Source organism: Gavia stellata, chromosome 2 (assembly GCF_030936135.1).
Source record: "Gavia stellata isolate bGavSte3 chromosome 2, bGavSte3.hap2, whole genome shotgun sequence".
Lineage (NCBI taxonomy): Eukaryota > Metazoa > Chordata > Aves > Gaviiformes > Gaviidae > Gavia > Gavia stellata.
The window spans coordinates 66,056,041-66,083,261 of record NC_082595.1 but is presented as its reverse complement, the minus strand read 5'-3'; the positions used below and the strand labels follow the sequence as shown (position 1 = coordinate 66,083,261).

Below are 27,221 nucleotides of genomic sequence, written 5' to 3'. Positions count from 1 at the left end.
CAGGATGTAAGTAGATAAAGGAGTGAAGATGGAAAAGAAGTTTTTCTTGTGTATGTTGTGATCTACTTGATCTACCTGTGACTACCGTAAACATTTAAGAAAAAAAAGGAACATGAGCTCTTTTAAAATAAATTTAACAATGAATAAGGAGATTCAGGTATTTCATTTATTTAAAAAGCATAAAGAATTATTTCAGGAAACATTCACTTTAAATTTATATTTCTTTTTGGAGTGGCTAGACCTTTCATGTTAAGATACTGGTTGTTCCTGCTGATAAACAGTAATCCCATCTACAACATCTTTTTTTCTTGAAATCTGTTGCTGTCTGAAGAGACAGAAAAAAGAATTGGTTTTAAAAGGCAATCCTCTCTCTTTTTGGGCATTTGCTGTAAATAAATTTAAATTCTACTTTTTTAAGACTGTCAGTTTCTCTTTGTTAGTAGCATCTCCTATGGATAATTCAAAGACTTCAAAAGCAGGATGCACTGCTGGGAAGTCCACAGCGTTGCTTGCCTTTGAAGTACATATGGGAACAACTCTTAGCTATGAGAAACTGTCAATCTTAAAGAAGTAGAGTTTAAATCTTGTTAGAGCTCAACTGCAAACTGGTGTTTTTTGAGGCAAGGGGCAGGGGAAGGGGAACCTTTTGAAAGGAAGTAGTTACTTCAGCTGAGGAAGAGGTTATCTCCTGCCACGGGTTAAGGGAAATATTCCGTTGTGAACCTAGGGCTGAAGCTGAACATTATACAGCTAGTAAGTAGAAACTGTGTTGTAAGACTCCTTGTGCCATTTAAGACTTAATTTCAAATCTATTAAAATGAAGGCAATGAAGACAAAATATTTATCACTGTTTATATCTGTTTCTTCCATTTAGTCAGTGATTCCTTAATGTGAGATGGATATCATTCTTATTTCCCTCTCCTTTGTTTCTCTTTTAATACCCCACATTTTACTTTCCTTTACTGAAAAGTTTTTTAGGATGATAATGCATGTCTTATTTTATGATAATTTTAGTGTTATGGATTGGATTTCCTTTATCTGAATGGAAAACCTCCCAAAAGTACACCCTAGTCAAGACAATAATATGTTGGTATAGCAGTTACAATGATATTTTTTCTAATTATTAAAATTAATATTTGTGGGGGGACAAATTTCCTTCATGTATTTCTATTATTAATTTATAAACATGGATACAAGAGGAGATTATACTTTTATTATATACAGGAAGAAAAGGTAGAAAACATCCATAAACTATGCCTGGATTCTTCTCAAGATAAATTATGGGGAGTCACCCATATGCCAAAATCCTGGAAGACTGTAGGTCCATTCTGAGGGAGGGTATGATTTTATTTTTAATTTTTAAAAATGTCTTTATATCTTAATTGTTAGGGTTCAGTTTTATGAATTCTCTAAGGAAATGTTAAAGGTTTACTTCTCTAATAAAGGAAAGATACCTCACCCACTTCAAAGCATTCTGATAATAGCTGTGTCCATGTTCTTCATTCCTTCAGTACGGGATATGTCTTCTTGAGTAAACACAAATGGAAAAAGCTGTGTGGTTATTTGACACTCTGCAGTCAATAAAAGCCAATATTAAGTCTAGTGTCATTCCCAGGAATGCACTGGAGACTGATACTTCAAATGCACACTTCAGCTGCCTCTTGACAGCACCCTTGTGTCTGATTATGCAATCCCCCATGCTCCTATTTTATAGAAAGAAAAGCCAGTTATGTGACTTTGATAGCAGAGCATTTTCCTGCTACATGAGGCACTCTACATAAGTGTAGATGCATTCTTCCATAGTGTTTTTGTGTGCCTTTCAATCCTTGGTGTAGCTGCCTTCAGAACATCCATATGATGAGATGTACGAAATAAACTGCCACCACTTGTATTTGATCTGGATCCAATTTGATCTGGGATTGTGTGGTACGAAGATGGTACCGAGGAAGTCAGTCCACGTTTATAGCCCAGTTTGAAATAAGAGAGAAATTTGGAATCCTAGGCTCTCTTTGCAATAATGAACAACTGCCCATCTAAAAGATTACCACAAACAACAGCCATTACCGAGTTGTCTCCCTCATTGAAGTGTTCTCCCTGTATCCTCTGTGGAGGAATAGCTTTTCATCTTGCTACTAATTTGAGAAAAGACATAAAGAAGTTGCTTTTCATGCACTATGGGTAGCAACTAGACCCTGTCCCCAAACCTCCCCAGCTTTATGACGCAGAAATGGTTAAAATGGAGATTAAGATTAACCTATGGAGTCTGGCTATTGCTCCTCACATCAGTCTGGACCTCAGAATACTGGGTTGTTCTGTGCTTATTAGACCTGCCTCACGTTTTCAGGAGCCTTTAATGAGGAAAGCAGGATAACTTGGCACAGGAGAAAATGGAGCTTGTGTCATTCTGAAATAGGGACAGAGATGCTTCTAAAGGGATATGGTCAATAACACTGGAGAGAGCAAAGACCAGGTTGAATATAGCATAATAAGGAAGAGTCAAGACTCTACAAACAGCGTTAAGTAGATGAATAAACTAGAAAGGTTAATTCTATCTTGTCTCAGTAGGAAGAGATGCAGTCTGTTACAGTGGTGATAAGGTAATGAAAATAAAAATGAACATAGAATGGGCAAAGGTTTTAATATTATAATAAAGCCTTCTGCCCTGGTAGTATTTTATGGAGTAGGCATTGTGACAGTAGCTAGATAAGTCTGTTCTTTCAGGGAAGAAAAATATGTGCGAGTCCTTTTTCTGTGAATCTGTGTTTGAATACTCCTGCACCTGACTTTTTTTTTTTTGTGTTAAATAATAGCTATATTCTGTTTCCTTCTATGATTTAGTTTCTCCCTTTATTTTTAGCTTTCAGGACTTTTTTTTTTAATAATGTGGTCCATCTGTTGTACAGACAAAAAATTGGAATGAGGCTCTAGAACACTTTTCTTGCTAGTCTGAAAATAAGTATTGCTTCCTGTGATCATTCTAAATGGAAAAGTATATTCCTTTTAACTAGAATTTCTCATGAAAAAAACCTATCAGGATGTAATAAGAGGTTGGCTAGTTTTGTTTTTTTTCTTTAAAGTAATTTATGGTCTTTTTCTTAATTAAATGTCACTAAACTGTCCCTGGATACTAATTAAGTCCTTTCAGATTTACAGATTTGCTACAGTCAATTGTCTTTAAGAAAGAAAAGTGGAAAAATGGCAGTATGTTCATCAGCTGCATGTCCTAATGGTTTCATTTGGTCTCAAAACAGTAACTTAATTTCAAGTACATATTCTAATCTCTGTGCTAAAGAAAACAGACTAGATAAATTCTAAATAAATTTGTGAATCTCAGAGAATTCCAAAACAAAGAATACATTAACAGTTAGATGCGGGGGCCTTCAAATTATAGTGGCACTTGTATTGCCAACCAATGCTTTATGCAGATCAAGTTGATATAAACAGGGTTCTGGGTTTTTTCTTAATTAACATTTGTTTTGGTCTTCGGTGAATGAGTATAAACACCAAAAATCTGTTGCGTCTATTAACAGAAGCCAAAGTAAATGTTGGAAAAAATGATTTCAGAAACAAAAAATATTTTGTGTTGGTCTTCAATATTGAACCCTGTACTTTAATTCAAATGAAGGAAAAAGAAAGATGCTATTTTTTAAATATTTTTACTGTCATATACAGGTAGCATTGATTTGTAAATAAAACTACAATTTCTTTCTTGGGACCAGTACTAAAATTCACATTATCTTACTCCTGCTGTATTTAGCACTGTTGTAGCCTCACTTTGAGTATTGTGTGCAGTTCTGGCCCCCACAATTTAAAAAGAATGTTAAGGTACTTGAATGTGTCCAGAGTAGGGCAACAAAGCTGGTGAAAGGGATGGAAGGCATGATGCCCTATGAGGAGCAGCTGAGGACACTGAGTTTGTCTAGTTTGGAGAAAAGCAGCTTGAGGGGTGACCTCATTGCTCTCTACAGCTTCCTGAGGAGGGGAAGTGGAGAGGGAGGTGCTGGTCTCTCCTCCCTTGTATCCAGTAATAGGACACATAGGAATGGCTCAAAACTGCATCAGGAGAGGTTCAGACATGACATTTTGAAGCATTTCTTTACTGAGAGGGTGGTCAAACACTGGAACAGGCTTCCTAGCCTAGGCTTCCAAGGCTGCCAGTGTTTAAGAGGCATTTGGACAATGCCCTCAATAACATGCTTTAACTTTTGGTCAGTCCTGAATTGGTCAGGCAGTTGGACGAGATGATCATTGTAGGTCCCTTCCCACTGGACTATTCTATACTATATTTCACATATCTTATTTCCAGATATCTTACATCTTGTGGTTTGTTGTGTGTGTGTGTGGTTTTTTTCCTTCTTTTTTCCCCCATACTAGTAATAAAAAAGGATACTCACCTTTGCAGTTAATATAACTTCACACTAAGGGGAATTAAATATCTTAGGGGTAAAATGGATGTGGGGTGATGCCAGGCAGGCAACATTGCTAAAGCATTAAGGAAAAAAAGCTTGTAAGTGATTCAAAGTATATCTTGGCTAGGGAGAAAATTTCTAAGGAGAAATAGTGCACTACAAAAATAAGAAAAGGTGTTCAAGAAACCTTAGAGAACAGGCAACTGAGAAGGAAGATAGAAAATGAGATGGTCTGAAAAGGCCTGTTCATCTCTGTTTTTCTGTAAATGAATTAAGCAACATCTCAATTTATGTGAAAAGCTGATCTCCTTTATAAACACATCTATATAACTAAGGTTTATTCTTAGCAGAATGAGAGAGAAGGAGTGAAATGAGTCGAGAATGCTGTATTTGAACGTTTGACAACTGATACAATAACAGTGTATTTCACCTGAGTTTAGAAGACAAGACTTCAGTCTTGGTGATCTACAAACTGACACGGCTGGCATGCAGTAGAATATATTTCAGGTTTGAAATTTTGATATAGAAGGGTAAAGTTTGTTCAGGAATAGATGACAGGCAGAAATAGGGAGAGATTTCATAAAGATAATCTGGGGTGCTTGGTCCACAATACAGAAGGAGACATCTGCTGGGAGCAACAATGTAATTATAAAAACACAAAGGAGTATTGTTATTGTGATTTGCATTGCTGTGGATCAAGATCCAAAACAAACCACTAAACCATGAAAATTAAGTGGACAAGGCTTTTTCTTCCCATTGTTTTTAGAATCGTCTAACAAAAATAACCGAACGCAAGATTTTAATTATCAACAAATATTTCAAACTAGGTGTTTACTGGGAAAAGGAGTATAGAAGGACACAGTTCTTACAATATTCTTAGAAAGATGTTATAATGTATGTTGACTTTTTTAATACTGAAAATACTGAATGCCCATGTATGAGATGTTCTTGTGATATTTCTGCTGGTGAATCAATGCTTGTAAATGGAAAATAATGGTTTGTTATTAGGGAAGTACAAACCAGCAAAATATACTGAATAGAATTCAAGAAAGTGAATGTCATTTAAAACTGGAATTTCTACCAACAAAATTAGTTGGAGTCTAAACCAAAGAAGATTCAGATCAGTTGATGATTTCTTAAATAATACTGAAATTGAATAAAACAAAACAACAGTTGTGAAGGGACCTAAGTTTTCAAATCACTTGAGTAAGAGACTTTTGAAAAACTTTAAAATGAAGTAAACTTAGATCTGTTAATAATTACCTTTTGAGAACTCATGGATGATAAGAAGTTCTAGCAGTCTGGAAAAGGTAGACAAGCTCAGATTTATCCCAACTTAGATATTTGTCCAAATTTTGAAGCACATTTATCCTGGTTCATTACGTTCACTTAACATCTAAATAATCCACCTATTCCTAATACCTACTTTCCTAACTTGGAACCTGCTTAATATTAGGTAGAATAAAGTGAGGTTGTAGTATGAGTATTTTTTTCCTTTTTTTTTTTTTTTTTTTAATAGACCAGTCAGCTGAATTTCTATTCCTGGAAAAGTGCTGGAAAAATACACTATTTACTTGTAAACACTTAAAAGGTCTCAAAGTGATGAGTAATGGTAAAGTTTGCTGTATCGACAGCAAATAATGTAAAACTTCCTCCTTTGACAAGTCAATGAGCCTTGTGGGTAAGGAGAATGCAGTAGATGTGATAAATATTGAGTTAAGAAAGTCATACTGTTCAAGGTGACATTCTTATATGCAAATCAGAGAAATAGGTTCCTTATGCAACTGTTGTCAAATGGATGCAAAAAAGAGCAATAAGGCTTAAATAGATTGGTTAGAGCTTACTGCAAAACTGAAAAGATATACTTAGAAGATTCATTTTCTGGTATGAAGAGTATACAAATTACACATGCAGGTGATAAGCTCAGAAGTTACAATACTCTAGAAAATATGATTTATGTTAAAGTATTTTAACCGTCATCTATAGAATGTAAGACGTGGTCATTATAGATAAGCTAACAATGGCATTATGAGAAAGAAAGCATAACATACTCAGATGTATGACCTGGACTTTCATGTGTAAGAAATTCCCAGCAAATTCCATTTTAATCTGCATAAGAAAGGCATCACACCGTATTACATTGCTCTTTGCAGCAGATCTCGAGAAAGATGAGGGCTCTTCAGATCAGAGGCTTAGGAAAATATGACCTGGGAGGAGAGACTAAAAGTGTTGGTTTAGTCTAGGGGAAGTGGACAAAAAGGTCTTGCAAAAGGAAACAAATAAACTATCCTCTATGTTAAACGGCATAGTTAGAGGCACGTTTAAAATTGTAGCAGAAATTATTTAGCTACGAACATTTAGGTTAGAATGAAATAACAGGTATCTTTGAAAGGCTGTGGGAAGTCCACCTCATGAGGTTTGGTTTGCAAATAAACTTGTATATAAAAAATATCACAGATACGGGATATCTGTGGGATGGGATAGCTTAGCACAGCATGTTAAACGAAAATATTTTTGTGAATTTCAAATTTGTGCCTTATCAATTAATAATCAGTTATTCTGTGTTATTTAATGGAATGAATGGAATTAATATCTAAAGAAGGGCTGTATTTGCCATGGGGAACAAAAGCAGACTTGAGGCTTCCCATGCGTATCAGCTGAAATGGCACACAGTTCTGTTCAACATCTGTTCAGTCACAAAGTCAGACAGAGGTTGCAGCATCTGTAAAAACATCCACATTATTATTGAATCTTCTTATTAAAGACAATAGATTTTTAAGCCTTCCTTAATAAACTCAGATTTGGTAGAATTGTAATAATTAATAGCACTAATAATTTTGATCTATTTTTGGAGAATGAAGAAATATTTTCCAGGCTGATTACATATTGCATAGTATCTTTTAAGTACAGAGTGTTTCAAGTGCTGTGCACAATAATTTCAAGTGAAAATACAATTAGTAGTTATGTGCTAAACCTAATTGCCATATTTGGATGTAGCTGGTTAGTTAGTTTGGTGTATTCCTTTTCTAAGAAAGTTATTGTACCATTTGTTCTGTAAAGTTCAGAAATATTTTACTGGTACTATATGAAAATACCAGTGGTAAGCAGGATGTTGTGAAGTTAAAATTTCACTTTCAAACTTTTTTAGGTTTTTTTTTCAGTTTGGAAGTTAAGAATTACTTAAGCTAGCTGTCTGAGGAGAAAGAAGCTAAATTCTGTTATTCTTTTTGGTAAATGGACATCTAGTTGTTCTTTGAGAATAAATCTATAGAGATTTTAATTATTTTTTTCAAAAGAAAAGGAAATGTCATCAAGTTAAACAGAATGCATGAGTCCAGCCCATCTTGCAGGAAAAACATGTACCACAGCCCTTCCCCCTTACACCCCTCCCTGCCCCCCGCCATTTTGGCCAAGAATTGAATTTGGACTTACTGCAACAAGACACGTTATTATAAAAAGAAAACTGTAGGTTTAAAATAAAAATAGAATAAATCCATAAGGTACTTCATAGCATTTTTCTATAAGCCTAAGGAACAGAAGTGGGGGTAATATTTCCAGAAATTATTGCTATTGTGGGTTTGAATAAACTTAAGAATTTAAATCTTACAGAAAATTGGCTAGGGAACTTATGAAAGAAAAAATTATTTTGATCATAAAGACTGGAATTTTTTTTCATTATTTTCAAATACAGAAAAATGTGATGGGAAAACTATTTAAGTGAAAAATGAAAACAGGAAAATGGAGACATAATCAGTATCATATCTTGCATGGGACATAAATTTAAACTCAGATTTATTAAAAATTAACTACGCTTTTACTCCTACTTCAGTATTGCATATTTTGTCCTCTGATTGGAGGAACACTGTGAAATGCACTTGAGATGTCAACTGGTTTGTGAATTGCTCTAAACAGTCTCAGCTCAAATATTCCCGTCTTAATATATTTTAGATTCAATTCCAGATTTTTCTTCTCTTCCACTCTTCCCAATTTTTTTAGCAAAAACATAGCTGCTTTAGTTTCCAAGAATAAATGTGCTTACCTAGTGTAAATTCCAGTTTACAATGTTCATTTATGTTTCTTTTCCAACCAAGTTCATTTCGATTTCTAGTAGATACTATTTTTTATTTAGTTTTGTATAGTTTGATACAATAGTGATACTTCTATGTTATGGCTAGAAATTGCTAACTTGTTCCACTGCTTCTTTTATCATTGATTCTGACAGCTTTGACAAAAGCTGTTGTGTCCTTTGACTGTAGTAGATCTCTTTTTTCCCTCTTCACCCTCATTAAACTGTACTGCTCATAGATGTCAGCCACTTGAGAGATCATACTTCACACTATTACAAGAATTCTTTTGAAATGCCCAGGACTGTTAATTGTCATTGCTGTCACCATCATCACACTGAATTAAAGATAAAGCTTTCTGAAAATGTTCAAAAAACATGTTCAGAAAACCGAATAATAGTATTTCAAATCAGGCATACATATTAAAGCCACATATATAAAGGAATGTCACACGTTGATGGAGGCTAGAAAAACATGGCAAATCTAATATAAAAGGCTTAATGTTTTCTTAATTTTCAACATTTTCTTCAATTATATTATTTTTTCCTTATATTTTCACACACTAGGTGCAGAGGTGAGGGAAGGAATGGACAGTTCTCTGTTTTGTTTGTTTTTTTTCCTAGCTGCTGTAAGCTGCAGGTCATTAGTACTCAGGCGGTATGAAAAAACTTTTTTTTTTCATCTTGTTATGGTGATCATCAAGATCAAAACCTTTCCATGAACTGAAGGCCTTTTCTGAACTTAAGCAGCACATTGATTCCCTCTTGTGGAACTGTGTGGGATGGGGTAGAGGGTTTTTTTTCACTGCAGTGCTGAAAAGCCATTATTAGAAAAGAATTGTTACTGGAAATAGGCTGAATTGGGATTGGTTATTTGAAACTAACTATAAAAGACGTTTGCACCCATGCTCTGACGTGTTCACTTAGCATATTTAAAGAAAACAATAAAGCTGATTATTGCCTTGCACTTCAATTACAGCTGGTTATGCTGAAACAGCAGTAAAATGGATTTAACATTCAGATGCTAAGACCCAAGACACAGAAAAATTAAGTGATATGCACAGTATCAGAATGGAAATCTGACTGACTGTGGAGTTAAACCTGGATCCCTGGTTTTCTTGTTCAGTGTTTTTTAACCCTAAGGCTAGTCTCTCCTATATATGGCATTTTAGTAATCTCAACTTCAATATTAATTATGAATACAATTTTAAACACTTCTGCTTTCCTGTACTGAGTAATTGTTTCAAAACAGAATTTTTTTTAGTCTAAAAGAAAGCTTTTTTTTTTCTTTAGTCTAGACACTTTTAGATCTTTCATAATAATGAGATTTGTGTTTCAAATACATATACATACATGCACACACATGTCTAGTTAAAAACATAGTTCTGCCTTTTTTTGTTTTAGAAAGGAGCATTTTTCCCAGGTATTAGTATTACTGTGCTCTAAGTCCTCCTGAAGTACATCACTGGTTATATCAGCATCATTTTGTGGAAGTGCAGGTCAAGGAGTGAAAGAAAAGACCCCTCAGTCTTCTTGATATACACTCATAACATTTGTATGATCACTGTTGATCCTAGGCTCTCCAAAAAAGTAGTCTCTGTTTGTTCAGCTGACATTGACCAAAAATGGGTAAGACTGCTGGAGATAAAGGTTAAAGGTCTTGAGTCAGGTCCATCCTTCCACTTACAAAGTAAGGATCACCTGAAGTTTGGGGACTGGATTTTCCTTCCAAATCTGCCCAGAGGGCGCTAATTACTATACCTGAGCATGCAGCTGAATACTAAAGTGTGGATGTGAAGGCAAATCAGGTATCAGCTCTCTAACACAGAACCTTCAAAGCTCAGGTCAAATTTTGGAACCGAAGATAATTCAAGTATGTCCCTCCTTCCCATACAGACTTAATCTTTGAATTAGTTTAATAAAGGAAACTCTAAAGCCTTTAAAATTAAAATAAACATCTAAAATATTTCTGTTGTATGCTTCTAAATATTGAGCTTTGGAGCTCATGCAAAACTATCTGATTGTCTTGATAAATGTCCAGATGTGTGTGGCACAGAATAGCACACACCTTAATATGTTGGCACGAGGGCAAGATGAACGTTGGGAGACTGCATCATAGCCACAGTTATGGAGATGTTTAGAGAGAGGCGTAGTCCTTAGCCCTAGAAATCTTGTTTCAGCAGACAATTAAGTCAGTAAACGAATTGCTGGCATCAGTACCATTATTCTATGTTGAAGTTTTGTGTGTGGAGCAGAAGATTTAGTCTCAGTCCAGTCCGGACAATAAGCACTATGAGAAGATGCTGATTTAGAAAAAGAAATGCGAGGAGAGAACTAGCTACCTAAACTGAAAAGTTTTCTCTGACTACTGGCATGGCTACCATCCAAGAGATAGTTTTTGAAAAACATTTTCAGTTGGAAATAATGTAACTTTTATTTGTCCTCTCATACTCAGTGACCCAGAACTGGCTTTTCAGCGTGACTAAAACTTTATTTCAGTGATATGCTCAAAAGAAATATATTTCCTCAAAACAACAACCCTTCTCCCTCCCCCCCAAAAAAACCTCAACTTGATGATCAAATTATTTTTTCTAACAACACAAATTGCTGGTTTTGAAGCACTGTACCTTCTTTAAGTGTGTTTGTATAGCTGAAAGGCCACATATGGGGAGAGTGAAGCTAGGAATTAATTCATCAAGATATGATAGAACACATCAACATAGTCTAAGGGTGTTCTGATTTATAAACAGGAGTTCTTCCGTGTCTCTGAAGAAGAGTTGGGGGCAGTAGGTCACTACTGTATGCTTTGATAAGGAGATAAGTACATAGTTACAGGTAGCTTGACATTATAGAGCCTCTATACACCTACGCTTTTTCCTCCAGAGGGAAATTTTATCATCCAAATAAACCTCCAGAGTTTATTCTGGCAAATACTATTATTGTCATGGGTGACTAGTGTATCTTGGCTTGCCTTAATGAATCTAATTTTTAAATTTTCAGCTGAAGTTATTCTAAACAGACCAGCTATATTTCTTGACAAAGGGTTTGTTAAATAGAAAGTGGTTTGGCAAAACTACTACTGAAGTCAGTTGCCAGATGCTTTTGCTTTTTTTTACTGATACAGTGCTATCATTTTCCTGGTAGGAATCAAGATTAACAATAGAAAAATAATTTAAGTCAACATAATACTGGATATCTTTGAACTCTTCTTCCTCTCACCTCCACTAATTGTAGTGTGTTTTTAATATTGCAGGCTGCAAGTGGCATAAAGCTCTAATGCAGTAATATCTGTAATATATATACATATACACACATACACAGGTAGTATTCTGACTACCCTCCAATGCTTCAACTACAAGACTGAAAAATCCTGCTAAAATGTTGGACTCTAAAGCTTGTAATAAGGAGCTGTATTATGTTGACAGTAAGAAGATAAATTTTTCTGGATTACGTATCCTAAAGCTCTTCCTCCATTAAAGACACTTCACACCATTGGTACTGTATTTAAATGTGTTTAAATATAACTAACAACAATTTTAAGGATGCTTTACACTGCCGGAATTGGGTGAAATGATCTTAATGTAGCAAAAGGGCTAAATATGAATAAATGAGAAAGGTCCATCAAGCTGTCTTTTCCCTTTATCTCTATTTTCTCTGCATTTCTCTTAATGGTGTTCCTGTATTATGCTGTTATATCCAAAGAACACAGAACAGCCCACTGTTCAAGTAGCCCTGCTAGTAAGTGCAATTTCTTCCCCCCCCCCCTTTTTTTTTTAATCCTTTCACTAGAGGTGTTTGTTAAGTAGAGGATGAGGATGATAAAACTAATCTTGAGAGTTCATGGGTAATCTCTTCAGGATGTTCAGTATCTGTGAATCATTTCATAGCAATGAACTGTTCCGGTTGATGTGAAACATTCTGTCAATGCCCAATAAATGGGCATTCTCCACCCTTCTACCCACACCCCTTTCAAAGCCCAATACACAATGATATTTTTCTGAGACAACCAGAAAAACTGGGCAGGGGGCTGTCAGGGAAGGAGAAGGGTACAGAGAGGTGCGAGAGGAAACAACTTGCTGAAAATAGACAAACTATTCTGGTAGCTCTACAAAGCAATATATTATTATTATTGAAGTTTTTGAGATTCTGAAGATACGAGTAGCCTTTAAAAGAGCATTAGTGTTCTTTTGTACAGAAAAAGGTTCATGTGTTTAGCCTATTGCAAAGCGCGTTTGCTTGCATTCTTCCTGTGTAGCACAAAGGCAGCATTAACGGAAATGATAAATAGTTTGATGAGCAGGCCAGGTGGCATAGCAATGGCTTGCAAGACTGCTGAGCTGGAGACACAGGTTTTAAAACAAACTTGGGGCTCTTGCTTCCTGGACTGGTTGAAGTTGAACATGTCGAGGAGGTAATGTGATTGATCTCTTTGGAGGAAGATGCCAGCTGGAGAGCTCACAAACTGCTCCTTCAGGGTTCTCCTTAAAGATGAATTGATGGCAGCTTCTGAAAAGAGTTACTCACACCGCATTCTTCCCAGCCATTCAGAGGTAAGACTCTATCACAGTGGCTGCTAAAAGAAGGAATTGAGAGTTTAAAGGGACAGGAAAAAGGTGTCCCTGGTGAAAGAAACTGCAGGAAGTACATTCCCAAAATGCAGCTATTGTTTCTATACTGTTATAAAATAGGGTTTTTTTTTTTTTAGGAGCTCATTCACACAAATGGTAGGGGTTTTTTTTCATTACACTGGGATCCTGTAATGCTAATAAAATAAGAGGTCATCATTTCATCTGAGGGCTATACTTCATTTTATATTATAAATCAGTTGTTTTAAAAATATTCTAGGCTGAAATCTGTGCTTTTGTGTTGACAAATATCTCCTCAAAATTCTGGTGAAGAAAGGACTCGTTTTCTCCTTAGCTTCATTGTCCTTGTAGTTCTCATATTATGTTCCTCCCTCCATTGGAGGCTCTGGTACCTCTTTTTCTGATTAGCTACACATAAGCTACATACGTGCCCTCTTGAAGCTGTCCCTCGCTGATCCACTTTATTTCTCAGTGCATGACAGCTCATTACTGCAATTCTGAATAACCAGCTTGTCCATTTCCTCTAATGTCAGACAACAGCAACGGAAGTTACTTTGGGATTAACAGTAGCTCAGAAACTTAGCATTAATGTATAAATACTCCATGCTTGTTTAACCTAAAACTACCTTGGCCCTTAGCTATATCCACAAAGGGTAAAAGGGTAGAAATGGAGTCCTACAGACAAACTGGACACAGTGGGAAGAAGCAGTATTACTTGAGTCTAGGGAATCGCACTTATCCAAATGGGCCATAACAGTATCAGGAAAAAGTGAAAATAAGGTAGAGGTCATTTTTGTTTACTGGAAGGCACCAGTTTTACTGCAAAAAGCCATAAACGTATGATGTCTTATAGCTGTGAAAAACTGAACTCTAAATACAGATTGTTACTTTAAGGATAGTGGCTGAATTTATTTATAGCGTACATGGATTGCCTGGTTACTTCTCAACTGTGTGATGTCTTGATCCCCTGGATGCTTTTTTGGCCATTGCACCTACTCTTCCTCTGACAACCAGGATATTAGGGTGTGGTGGGGAAGAGAAGATCAGTGACAACCAGGAGTTGGGAAGCAGTTACTGTCCACAACCAGACCCAGGTGCTGCAATTTACATACAGGAGCTTGTTCTTTTAGGTTATATTTTTGCAGTGCTTAATTTTTTCTTTGATTACAAATAATAACCCACTGTTCAATATTTAACCTAGAAAAGAAGGAGGAAATTAAACTGCTCAAAATGGTTGGAAAACACTGCAGGCAAAACAATCCAGAGTCAGGGGATTTTACTTAATTACTTTTAAACACAAGCTTCTGATCACTCATTTTGTTAGTGAGAAAAAGGATGCAATTACATAAATACATACCTTCCCCCCCCCCCCCCCCCCCCGGAAGAAAGAAAACACTGTGTGTATTTCACTGTGGGTTACATGCACTCCATCGATGTTTACCCTGGGAGCTGCCTGGGGGAGCTGCGTGTTCAGGCCGTTTTGTGTAACGGTTTCTGCTGCTTTGTGTGTAACGGCTTTACCTGTCGTTCTGGGCTGCAGCCCCCTCAGGGAGTTCCTGCCCCGGCCGTGAGGCACCCACGGCCACAGCCTGCCTCCCCCTCAGCCGGGCTGTGCTGTGGCAAGGAGCTCCCTCCCTCGAAGAGGGTGTCTCCAGCCCTGTGTGGCAGCCCGTGTCTTTCTTCAATACTTTTGAGCAGAACTGCCTCCCTTCCGCGCCCGGTGGGATTTTCTCACTGCCGTTTAGGTTGGCCCAGCACGGTCTGGAACCGGCTGTGACCGGTGCTGGGCAGGTCACAACGCACCCCCTTGTGCCTTGCACAGGCGGTAACTCCAACGTATTTCAACTCCAGTGCCTTCATCCAGGCATAATGGAGAGAAGAAGGTAACGATAATGCGGTTTTCGGGGTTTTTTGTGTGGGGTTTTTTTGTTTGTTTGGTTTTTTTTCAGATTAATTATGCCATTTTTGCTCAGGGAATCCATTTGGTGGTTTTTATTTTCTAGGAAAACTAGGCTGCTTTTCACACACTTTATATAACACAAATACTGCATCACAAATGCTAGGTGGAAGGAAACTTTCAGCCTTTGATTTATATCTGCAAGAGCCTGCTTTCAAAGTGTGATCCAGGTCTGGGAGGCCTTTACTCAGTTCCCACTAATGCCTGAATGAGGAAATGCTGCTTCTCAGCACTTTACCCACTGGCACTCTGACATAGAAATAAAAGTACCAGAGAGAGGTATTCTCATCACTACCTGATTTTTTGTTCTATGAGGTGTTTCTCTGCAGTGAGGAGCTGTAAGGTGACTGTGGTAGCAGTATTTGTCACCCGTGACACAGCTTCATGGTAGCTCCCCACGCCATGTGCTCTCCACAGAGTGGTGTTTCCAGGGCGCTCTGTGCGCAAGGCAGGAGCCCTAGCGAGTGAAGGCATTTTGTTTTCCAAAATTGTTCCTGTGAGAGCCTAGCAAGCTGGAAACTGTTGAATTTGTGCCAGCAAGGATTTATCTGATTTGAACTAACGTGGCTATTTAGAAAGACTGTCTTTCTGTCTGTCTTTTCAGTCATATTTGACTAGTGAGCATCAAAAGCCAGGATTTCTTGCTTTTCACATCTGCCATTTACTCAGAAGGCACGTATACCCTAGCTATCACTTCTCTGTGTCTTAGCAAGCAGGGACCAGGTCTAGTAATGAAAAAGTACTTGTTTCCACATCTATTTTGCCCTCAGCACCTCTACTAAAGGTTGCCAGTAAATACAGTGATGTTTCTGTGGTTCTTTAATGGTGGCTTTTATTTCCTTTTCAAAGCAGGACAAGCAAAACAAAATGAAGCAAAGAAAGCAGGTCAAGTCTAAAATTAGACTTGCTAAATATAATGTAATAGGAGTCAAAATTATTTACAAGTTATTTACACTGGACAAAAGTTTCCAATTGTCTTCTTTTAGCAAGCAATGACAAATAATCTGGAACACACGGAATTATTTTTTATCCCCTCTTGAGTTAAACCATTTTACTCTGACCTTAAATTTTGGTATGTTGTTATGTACAAAAGGCCATTAACATTTTTCACATTATAATTTTGTACAGAAAATGTCAGCCCACACTGAATTTCTGGATTTAGTTCTTCGCAGTACTTTAGCTGTTAATGAAGATCCTATAGAAATGTTTTGAGAACATGGAAATTTGAGAGATTATTTAGCTGTAGGTAAAAATTGTCTCAGTTTGAACAATATACACGTTGTTGAGAATGTTTGTATGTGATGCTGTATTACTGGGAAATTGTAATGAAATATGCAATATTGTGTCTGTGATATAGACTTGTGAGTAAAGAAAAAATTCGTAAATTGACTAAATAGCAAGGTTGTCCTTCCCCACTCTGCTTTTGGGCCGAAAAGGTCTACTGGGATCATCTGCCAGATCTCCACACCTGCAGTCTTAATTTAGGAAGGTTTTATATAGTAAGCAATAATTCCTGCTCCAGCTAATTTCAGCAGAAACTGTTGAGAAAATAATGTGGGTCCTTTGCAGGGTCAAAAAGGAGGAATGAGGACATAGAGGAGACTGGTTTTATCGTTTGGTTATATTCTCTACTGGTCTAGTTCTGCTGGAAATGGTTAGATCTAAGTTTTTTACAATCTAAAAGCATCATAGCAAAAAATCATAGCAATAGTCTGTTACTAAAATCTCTCAGCATTATGTTACTAAAAGAAAAATGTATGTTGAAAAAAAGCTGTATTAAATCCTTTGTCAGAGGTTATCACAATTTCTTACTGTAGTGTGGTTTCATGTTACATTATGACAGCATCATTTCCTGAAATCAAGACAGCTTTGACATCCAGTTGTAACCAGGAAGACTATTTAGAGATAAAATAGAATACCAGTGTTTTTTGATAGTCGACAGTGCTGCCTGTGTTGATAACTAAATAATAATTAGTCATCTCCATTAATATTTTTGATGTAGTCAAGTGAGCTATTTCAGATTTTAGAAGCACTATTCTTCATTTACACCTGGATCCTGCTGTAACTGAAATCTTAAGCAGAGCTTCCATTTTTCTGGCAGTTGGGTGTATTATATATGTGCACTGCAAACATAATGATGAACACTAACCCTTGTTACTACCACTAAGTGGAGCATGCTTCAATGCAAGAAGGAAGTGAGCATGGCAGAATACATCTGTTTTTTCCTAACACAGAGATAAACTACTGCTTTATAGGAGACCTGTTTTTACTTCGTCATTTTAATACAGTTAAACAACTTAATATTTAATATTAGTCACAGACCAATCGGTGATCTGTAAACCACACCACACACTGTTATGCTGATGTGAACAATAAGATTTTTGGAAAAATGTTAATGCATCTAATTCCACAGTAAAAGTAATGTAATTCAAAATGGAATTGTGGAGTATTGAAGATGAATGCAATGGCATGAGTCATTTATTCAGCCTCTTTACTGCTGCATACATGTGTTTTGTTACCTGTTCAATCAAGGAAAAAAAACCCTCATGAATTATGTGAGAGTGTTCTACAGTGCTGAAATGATTCACAACTTTGTATGTAAACCTGATAGATTAGTTAGGAGACTGACTAGTCTGATTACAAACTATTAGTCTGGGATATTGCTTTAATTGAATTAGAATAATTATATACGTTCTTTGAAGAGGAATGTCATAGTTGCATGATAATGCTAAAGGAAGATTTGTCTGTCTTAAGGTAATCCTACCTGAGGCTGCTTACTGTCTGTTAATATTAAGGAAGAAGAAAGTCTTGTTATAAGAAACTATTGTGAGTGCCGATACTTTATTTCTTTTTTTTTTTTCTTTTAAATAAAATTTTTGTGTATCAGTTGCAACATACTGAGAAGGGAGAAAAATTCAGGAAACTTTGAATGTTTATAGTGAGCTAGCAGCTCAGGTTCTTGTTTTGATAATTTTCTTTTCTTTTGACTCCTCTGTTTTCTTTAAGGCCTTATTCGATTACAAGAGCTCATCAAGGCTCCATCACGATACAACCTGAGACTAAAAATCCGTCAGTTACCAGCTGACACGAAAGATGCAAAGCCATTGCTAAAGGAGATGAAAAGAGGCAAAGAATTCCATGTAATCTTTGACTGCAGCCATGAAATGGCAGCAGGCATCTTGAAACAGGTAATTCTCGTTTTGCTTTAGATGGCCTCATCTTTTTCATCCCTAATAAATAAAAGTAATATCCAGATTAACGGCATTTAACAAGCAGGGGAATTGTATGTCAGTTTTACTAAGGCCTAACTGAAAATCAGCCAAGGATTTCAGAGATAATTTTATTGGTGACTCTAACGGTAGCTGCTTGCTTTCATTATGTTTTTTTTAAAGAAACAGATTAATTCGTTCATGTACAGAGGAAAAGGTGTATCAGTCTTTCAGCTATGAAGAATTGGTACTTTGGAGAACTGATGCTTTAACCAGGGTTTTAAATGCTTGCTTAGTGTTATTTAATATAACAAAGATTTTTTTTTTAAATTGAAACCTCTAAATTGTGTACTCTTAATCAGATAGTGGTATTTGGATAGTATATTACCAACAGACCACATTAATGTGTTCCACTGAGAGGACAGAACTAATAGATATCTTTTAAAGCCATGTTCTCTTTGCACTACTAATAGAACTGCAAAACACCTGAATATGGTTGGGTAGGTGCTTTGAAAGCGTTTGCTTTATTGTGTACAAGTAAGATGAATAGATGAGATACGGTAGGATCCCAAATACTTAACTGGCTTTATATTGCAGAAGCAGATTCTAATGATGACTTCCAAGAGAAGGTGGCGATATAGCAGCATACAAAGGATGCGGCTCATAAAAAAGCTTACTGTCATCCTGAAATATGCATAAAAGACATGCCTTTGTGTGTCTCCTTTAGATTAAGGAACTAGATCCAAAGACTGGGAATTTTTTATGCTCAGAGCCCATTGTCCCCATAGTTTCTTTATTGAACTATGACTTGCAATAAGGAGGATAGGAAAAATACCTAAAACAAACCAGTATTCTGTATTTCTAATGTGCGTTTTTTAGTGAATTTAATTCATGTTTATATTATGTTTGCTAGCAGACTGTATGGTTTAAATTGAAAACAAAATGTATTTAAGATTTGAAAAATATGTCTCTCATTAAAGGTAGTTAAGGCATTGTTGCGGGTACAATTAAAATTGCTAGTAAGCATCGATGTATACTATAATTTCTTTGCTTTATTGTTCATTGATTAAAAGGCTTTTATTAATTTCTAGTAATTTTAAGCCTCTGCTGGTGGTTTTTGCTCTTTGCTAAGCATAAGCCAGCTTAGTTAGTTGAATAGTTTAGCCCAAATCATTAAATGTACATTATTTTAACATATTAAAAATGCAGATGGAAAATGTGTTGGTGGCAATACAAATCTGCAGTACTAACAATAACTCTATCAAGGTATGCTATTTATACTGTACCTAGTAGTTTTTAGGTGAAAGGAGACTTTTCTTTCACAGTAAACAACATTGTGTAAACATTATCAAACTACTCTGCTCATCCTAAAGATTATAGAAGGAAGGTACAGGAACAACTCTTTTATGAGTGTTTAGATCTTTATACAGTTTCTGTATACAGCTTTCCATTCAGCTCCAATATTGCAATGCTTGAAATAGGTCTAAAATTGGTAGTTCTGCAGGTGAATTTGAGCTCTTGCTGTCAAAATTGACACAAAGGATGTTAAGATTGTATTTATTATTTTGTGATATCATTCCAAATATAGTGTTTACAAGTTTTTGCTGAAAAAGAAAAAAAAAATCTTTATATATTCATTTGTGAACTATTAATTAACCAATTTTTTCTGGCAATGGAGGGATGAACTTGGGGAGACATGACAAGGGGTTTCTTCTTGGGAGGATCATTGGAAACATTAACAATGAAGTTGGTGGAAGAGAAAACAAGCTGGAAATAAAGAAAAAGTAGCTTGAGAGGCCAGTGAAATGGCAACTACTGTTTTCTGGCCAAAAATACATCATGAAGAGGAAAAAAAGAATCCCATTATTCAGACAAGCATAATTAAATTAAGGCAAATCTCAGTGGTAACTACATCACCAGGCAACCAGGGAAAGCAGACATGATTTAAAAGGTGAGGGAAGCACTGGAATAATGAGAGCAGAAAAATGACAATGTTTTGAAGAGGAAAAAGGAGTGAGGTCTTCTGAGAAGTGAGGAAAGTGAGAGAAAGAAGACTTGGAAAAGAGACAACACCAGCACGTAGCAGAATCAGGAACATGCGTAGGATGTTCTATGCAGAGATTCTGTGGGTTATGAAAGACCTGATTATAAGCAGATAGATATAGGTGACTGCAAATGTGTTACGTATATAAAGGAAGGTGTCTTGGCTTTATTTAAAAACAACAACAAAAAAAGTTCTTAAAAAAGCTAACAATGTTTGTAGTTGTACAGTTTCTAATGAAGTACATTTCTCGTGAGATAATGGTTTTCCTATGTTTAAGAGAATTTAAATTGTTATTGGCACACTATACTGTAGTTCTAAATATTACTGTGGAATTCTAAATACACAGGTATAGGCATCCTTTGGAAAAGTGTTGTTGCATTTTTTGTCAAAGTCTTGTGAAAATATTATAAAATCTGATCTGCAGCTGATATTTCAAATTCATTTTAGCTTTTAACTTTTCTTTGGAAAAGAACATATAGACTAGTCATTTCATCATTTTTCAGACTATGTCACAAGTAAAAAGGCTCCCACAGCCTTCAGAACTCTGATAAATATTTTGTATACGAATTATTGTATTACGACAATTGTATAATTGTTACCTTCAGTGTGTTTAAGGAGGTCTAACTGGTAGTGACTTGACAAAGAATTCCGTTGATAATTCCTGGAAAGGAAGAAAATATTGCTTACTTGGGTAGCTTTTTTACAGTGCTAAAATTAGGTGAAAACCACTAAAATGATTGAATAAATCATACTAGTCTAAGGCAACTTTTGTGCAGAGCATGAAGATACATGCTTTTCAGGTGAAAATGCCTTTAATGAATAAGAGTGATGAGACATCCATAGTGTATTGCTTTAAAATTGTATCTACAAATATTTGTTCCTATGCTGTTGAGAGCAAAGTATGAACATTTTAAAATCCACAGTTGATCAAAAACTATTTGGTATTACATAGTTAGCAAGACAGATGAAGGTACTTGTTAGATATCTGAGTTTATAGAGTAATACTACGAATATTTGTTCTTCATTTTTACTGAAATAGTAGGTATCTCACTGTTCAAAACCACTCAAGTATTTTCTTCCATGGTTCGAAAAATGTACACACATATAATACAAGCTTGGGTCCTTCTTTTGAATGCATAGTAATGTTCATCAAAAATAAAAAAAATATTTCCTGTTAGGTTATTCCTTTTAAGGGAAGGGTTCAATAATGAATAAAAATATTGTCGACTCAAATTTTGTGTGGCAACTTAATGCATCCATTAGTATGTAAAACTATAAGCCTCTTTCACATTTACTGCACTAAACAGTCTAATAATATTCTTTTTATCAGAAGATCTGGTTCATAAATTCCTTTAATAGTCAGTAATCTGCTCTAACTGCTAGGAAATGACTTGCTTGACCTAATTTTAGTATAATTCTAACCCTGTAGTCTGATCCCAGTAGTGCTCTTTTGCAGCTTTTCATTTGCCATGTAAGTATGATAAAAATGTATTATGTGTCCTCAGAAACATTAATCTTTTGTTTATTTTTTTTAAGGCTTTAGCTATGGGAATGATGACAGAATACTATCACTATATCTTTACCACACTGGTAAGTGGCTTATAAAAACATACTGATAACATCTAACAAAGATGTTACTTTCCTTAATTATATGACTTGACAAAGTGAAAAAGGTCTCTCTGGAATGGGATGTGAGTACAAGATATTTTCTCTGTTGAGTTTTCTTACTTTCATTGAAAACTCATCAGGATGGTTTAATTATTGTTCAACAATGTGCCCTGGAAACTGATAGACCTGAACAAGCAACTGACTGTAGCACTGCAGTTTTTAACTTTCAGGCAGGGTTAAGTATATAATTCATCATTGATTATTTATATTACTAATTTTGTCCTTTTTCTCTTTAACTATTTTTATGTGAAGATTATGATATTTTAAACTTACTCTTATATTCTGTATTTTTAATCCAACATTTTACAAGGTAATTCTTCACTGTCATATGATTCCTGAATAATTTGGTGTAAATATTAGCAGCATTTTATTTAACAGTCCGCATGAGCTTTTTAGGCACATGAATTATGCAATATTATTTGGTGTCTATTGTAAAAGTGACTAAGAAGGAATTTGATCATTCTTGGAACCGTCAGATTTAACACTTGCAATAAATGAACATTTAAAATGTGAATGCTCTTACAAAACATGACAAACATGTATGTGAAGTCCTTTTTTGTTGCTCACCACAACCTAACTAAGAAACAGTTTAAAAGTTAGTAAAATAGTACTCTAGAAACCACAGTTGTGCACATTTCTCTCTTTTCCATTGTGTTCAAATTTGCGTATTTAGATTGCAGTTCATTAAAGTTCTTAAAATACAAGTAATTTCAAGCATAAGACAGATATGCCTTAGTAAAGCCATGCTTGAAATGACCTATGTTTAAAGTCACATACATGTTCAAGTTCTTCAGGAAATGAATCCTTTGTGGTAGGATGGAAAGTTCACCTCAGAATCACAAAACAGAAGTTCATGGAAAGTATTAGCATGGAAATAGCTTGTTGAATAGAAAGCAAAATGATTTGTGAAGTGCATTAGAACTATAAAGGCAAAACACCCTGGACAAGTACCTGTCTTATTTAGAAGGGTAGGTTGTTCTATCACTTACTGATTTAGGCTTCCGTGCAATAGAATTTCTCTCACTAGTCTATCAAAATGGATTCTAGATGTTTCAGGGATTTTTTATTTTTAAATTTTCATTTTGCTAATGGTGAAAATTGCTTCTTTGAGTGGTATGCTGTCCATTGGCATTTAATTTTTATTCTTAAAGCTATGTTTAAAAATCAGGATTTTCTGTCATTCTTATTTCCTTATTAGAACATTAGCTTTTTTTAGGAGAGACAAGTATTGTATTGACTTGGAGCTATCAAAGGATTATTTAGTGTGCACAAATGGATGATAGATTTTGATTTTGCAGTGTAGCTTTGGAACTTGCATCAGAATTTAGTTGTTTTGATATATTAATTGCTTCTGACGTGGTGAAAGTCCTGTCAAATAAATTTTCCAGTCACAGTGTTTACAGCACTCTTCTGTGTATTCTCCTCTTGATTGATTCAGGGTCTAATGCAGTAGCTCATTAATATGCTGACTTGTGTGTATTTATAATATATGCATAATATTGTGTATATTTATTATTATTCCAGTGTAAACATGAATGTGTTTGGATTAAATAATTACATCTCAGGTTCTGACTTCTTTCACAGTAAAAATGGAGAGAATTTTTAAATGGAAAGGTGTAACATAGTTCGAGTTACGTTCAACGTTTCCTTTGCAATAAAAATTTTTATTTCTTTAGAAAGAGGACATGACTTACGTTATTTGTAAATTAATAACTTAAAAGCATTTTGACACCGGCATATCTAAGGTATTCAGTATGGAAAATGGTATAATAATTATTAGCTATAATTAGAAATGGGTGGTGATTGATAACTGGTTGATATTTTTGTGGGCTTAGTGATGTTAACAATGAGTAATGAATTATATACTGGTTTTCCATAGTACAATATTTAATCTTCTTCAGCTCTAGTCAGTAAACAAAATGGATTCAGGCAAGTGTTACACCTAACACTACCATTTCATGGAAATTTATAATATATTAAAATGCCAGCAAAAATTAAATTAAAAATTAGGTGAACGACTAAGTATGAATGAATGAAACTAAAATTATGTTATAGGACAGCCATGTCTTATGTATAATTTTGATTACATCACTTAAAAAAATTATTTAAAAAAACAAAGTAAACCAAATGAAAGTTCATTTATAATGCACATACCTAGGCCTAGTGAGTCATGACTGTTTTCTTCATCAACTTTATTTTATATTTTTTTTCCCATGTTCAAAACCTGATCTTAGACCTGAGTTTCCTGAAGTCAAGAACTGGTTCTATATTGTTTCTAAGGATTCTGTCGAAGGATTGGGATAATTTTGAGTTTACTTGCTTGATCTAAAATTTGATTTTCTTCTTTTTATTAGTTTATATTTGCCTCTGTTTGTGTTCGGGGCTAAATACACACACACATACATACGTATTGAAAATACATTAATTGGCAAAGGTTATTCTTGCAAAGATAAATTTCTAATCAAAGATATGTCCATGTTTGGAAGTATGATTGATAGCTGTGAAAAATATTTTTGGTTAAATTTAAAGCTGTGTACATTTGCCCTCTCTCCCCCAATTTGTCGTTTAGATATCAACTTGTTCAAGTTTCATAGAGAGTGCAGATGCAAGGAAAACCTTGTTCTGTTTATTTCATGATTTGAAGTGTGTTGTAGTAAGCCAAAGAAGTAGCAATTAATAATACTACTTTTAGCAACCAATAATATTTGCGCTTACTCTAGTATTTAAGCCTAACTAGTAGGGGATACAGTTGCTGGACTTAGCATTTCCTAAAAGGCTTTTTTTTTTTTTTTTTTAAAAAAAGGCAGTTGAAGTTGTTCTTCCTCTATGAATCAGGTTACTCCCACTATAGGGTCAGCTGAGTTGCTTGCTCACAGACACAGGGCCCCAGATAAACAGAGCACATTTCCTAGCCTATATAGCACTGCTACTCCTGCAAATTTCAGTACTCTCATCTGGGGAGATGGTCTAACAATTGAAATAGTAATTGCAGTGCATTAAAGAATTTATATGATGGTCGTTTTTTTCAGGACCTTTTTGCCTTGGATGTGGAACCCTATCGGTATAGTGGTGTTAATATGACTGGATTCAGAATTCTAAACACCGAAAATACCCAGGTGTCATCTATCATTGAAAAGTGGTCTATGGAGCGATTGCAAGCACCTCCTAAGCCTGATTCAGGTTTGCTGGATGGATTTATGACGGTATGAATATCAGTGTTTAGTTTCTTTTTTTGTATATGTTTGTGAAACTAAAAAAAAACTTTTAACTTTTTATTTCTGTTACTAAAATTGTTTAGAGGTGTGAGACTGAATACTACTGTAAACATGAATCAGAAAGAAACTGTGGTGTTTCTGTTAATATTCTGTAGGCTGAATACATGGCCATATTAACTTTCTTTCAAAATTACACATACTGTATTTTTTTCCAGATGATACTGACACATTGTAAATGTCTAATTAATCTAGTCCGTATTTCCCTACTATTTTGGTGAAAATATTTTATGGGATCATGTCAAATCCTGACAAAAATCATGCTAAAACACAATTGTCTCTTTCTCTGTGTTTTGTGTCTTATTCATTTAAGATTAATTCATTAATAATGTGTACTATTTAGTTTCTACATAATTCTTTTTTATATATTTTATGAATACTATAAATAACACCTTCTTACTGTCTTTTGCAGTTTCTATGCCTCTACATAGCTAATTAGTCTGATTGCTTTTTTTTTTTTTCCCTTCCATTGCCATTATTCTCTGGCCTCACTTCAATTCATGAAAATCACAATTATGTTCATGCAAATAAACTTCCATTACTAGGTTTTCAGTGAGTTTCTGCTTATTAGCAGAAATTAAATCTGGAATAATGTCAGGAAGGGATTTATTTTAAAATATATCCTACATTAGGACATCTTTAGTTTTCAAATTTGTTGAAAGATCTAATTTTCCGATTTGGCCTGGAGCGATTTGTAACATCTTTGCTGACAGAGTTCAACTGCTCGTTAGATTTATTTTTTTTTAGAAGCCTTTTCATGTTCCATTTGAAAAATAGCAAACTGTGTTTCTTGAGGATTAGTATCTTTGTTATCTATCAGTTACCTAGATTGTGTTAATTGAGCCACATAACATAGCTAATCTTTTGAACATTTTTTTGTACTGATAAGATTTAAAAATTTTCTAGACATTAGATACTAAATGACAATCAATATTTAAAAAAGTTAATTTCCTTTTTCTCTTGTTTTTAGAAAATTACCCTTTTTAGAAAGAAATACTCATTTTCTTCTATTTGCTTGTTGTATATAGTGTCTTGAACATGATAACTAGAAACATTTTTAATTTATTTACTAGTTCTCTTGTGCTGCACTTTCAAAGTACTGTATGATGGGATCTGTAAAATTACATGGTTCATTTATTTAAGTAATTCCAAATAAGCACAGGAACCCCCCAATATTTTAGAAATGTGTGAAGTATGCATCTGTTTTACATATAGCTGCTGCTTATTATTGTCATTGTTTCATGCTTCCTTGTTTGCATTAATACTTTCATTCTTGATTTTTACCTTTTTCAATTTAAAATTTGTAGCAGTTCGTCTCACTCATTGTACTTGTTTATTTTATGCATTGATCAAAGATACAATTGATCTCAAACCTTCAGATAGTTACCAAGACCAGTAGCATCAGTTTCTTTATCAGAACATAGGGCCGTGGTCAATAAAATCATCAAATAATAAATATTGGAATAGAGGTCTGTGGGCCAGCTGCATGTTTTTCATCTTTTGTGGTGCTATAAAGGAAGTGCCATTCTCAGAAAAGCTTCTGGTGTGAGGCAGAAACCTGTTATTGCTAGTACATGATTGTGTAAGACCATACTTGACATCATTACTTTGCCTCAGGATAGAAAAGGATAAAGTGCATGAAAACCACACTGGTTTCTCTTCTGGACCCTTAAGAGCCCTCTTTGTAAATCTAAGTGGAACCCAGTATTCATACAGACTGTGATGAATATTTTATGGGGATTCTTTATGTTGATTAAGCATCTAAATGCGGTTTGATTACCTGGGTTTTAGATACCTAAGATATGCAGGTAGAATTTAAAGGATATTTAAAGGCCTAATAATCTTGACAAGTGTTAGGTGTTTACAGAGCTTTTATAATTTGGCCCTTAGATACAGAAAAAACATTCACAGGATGTCAGTTTTACATGAAATGTCTTTGGAAGGTGTTGTTCATGTGTATTTAAAGTCAGAAATGCACTAAAGAACTGAAGATTCTACACAGATACTGCTGTT

At 35.1% G+C, this 27,221-nt stretch overlaps 1 protein-coding gene across 1 annotated transcript in view; it reads left to right on the top strand.

The window, feature by feature from the left end:
- The window catches only part of GRIK2 (glutamate ionotropic receptor kainate type subunit 2), a 430,922-nt gene that overhangs the window by 143,452 nt on the left and 260,249 nt on the right, over positions 1-27,221 (top strand). Inside the window, exons 4-6 of the mRNA XM_059835498.1 lie at positions 18,022-18,203; positions 21,805-21,858; positions 24,966-25,139. Coding sequence (XP_059691481.1) covers positions 18,022-18,203; positions 21,805-21,858; positions 24,966-25,139 — 410 coding nt within the window. The remainder of the gene's footprint in view (positions 1-18,021; positions 18,204-21,804; positions 21,859-24,965; positions 25,140-27,221) is intronic.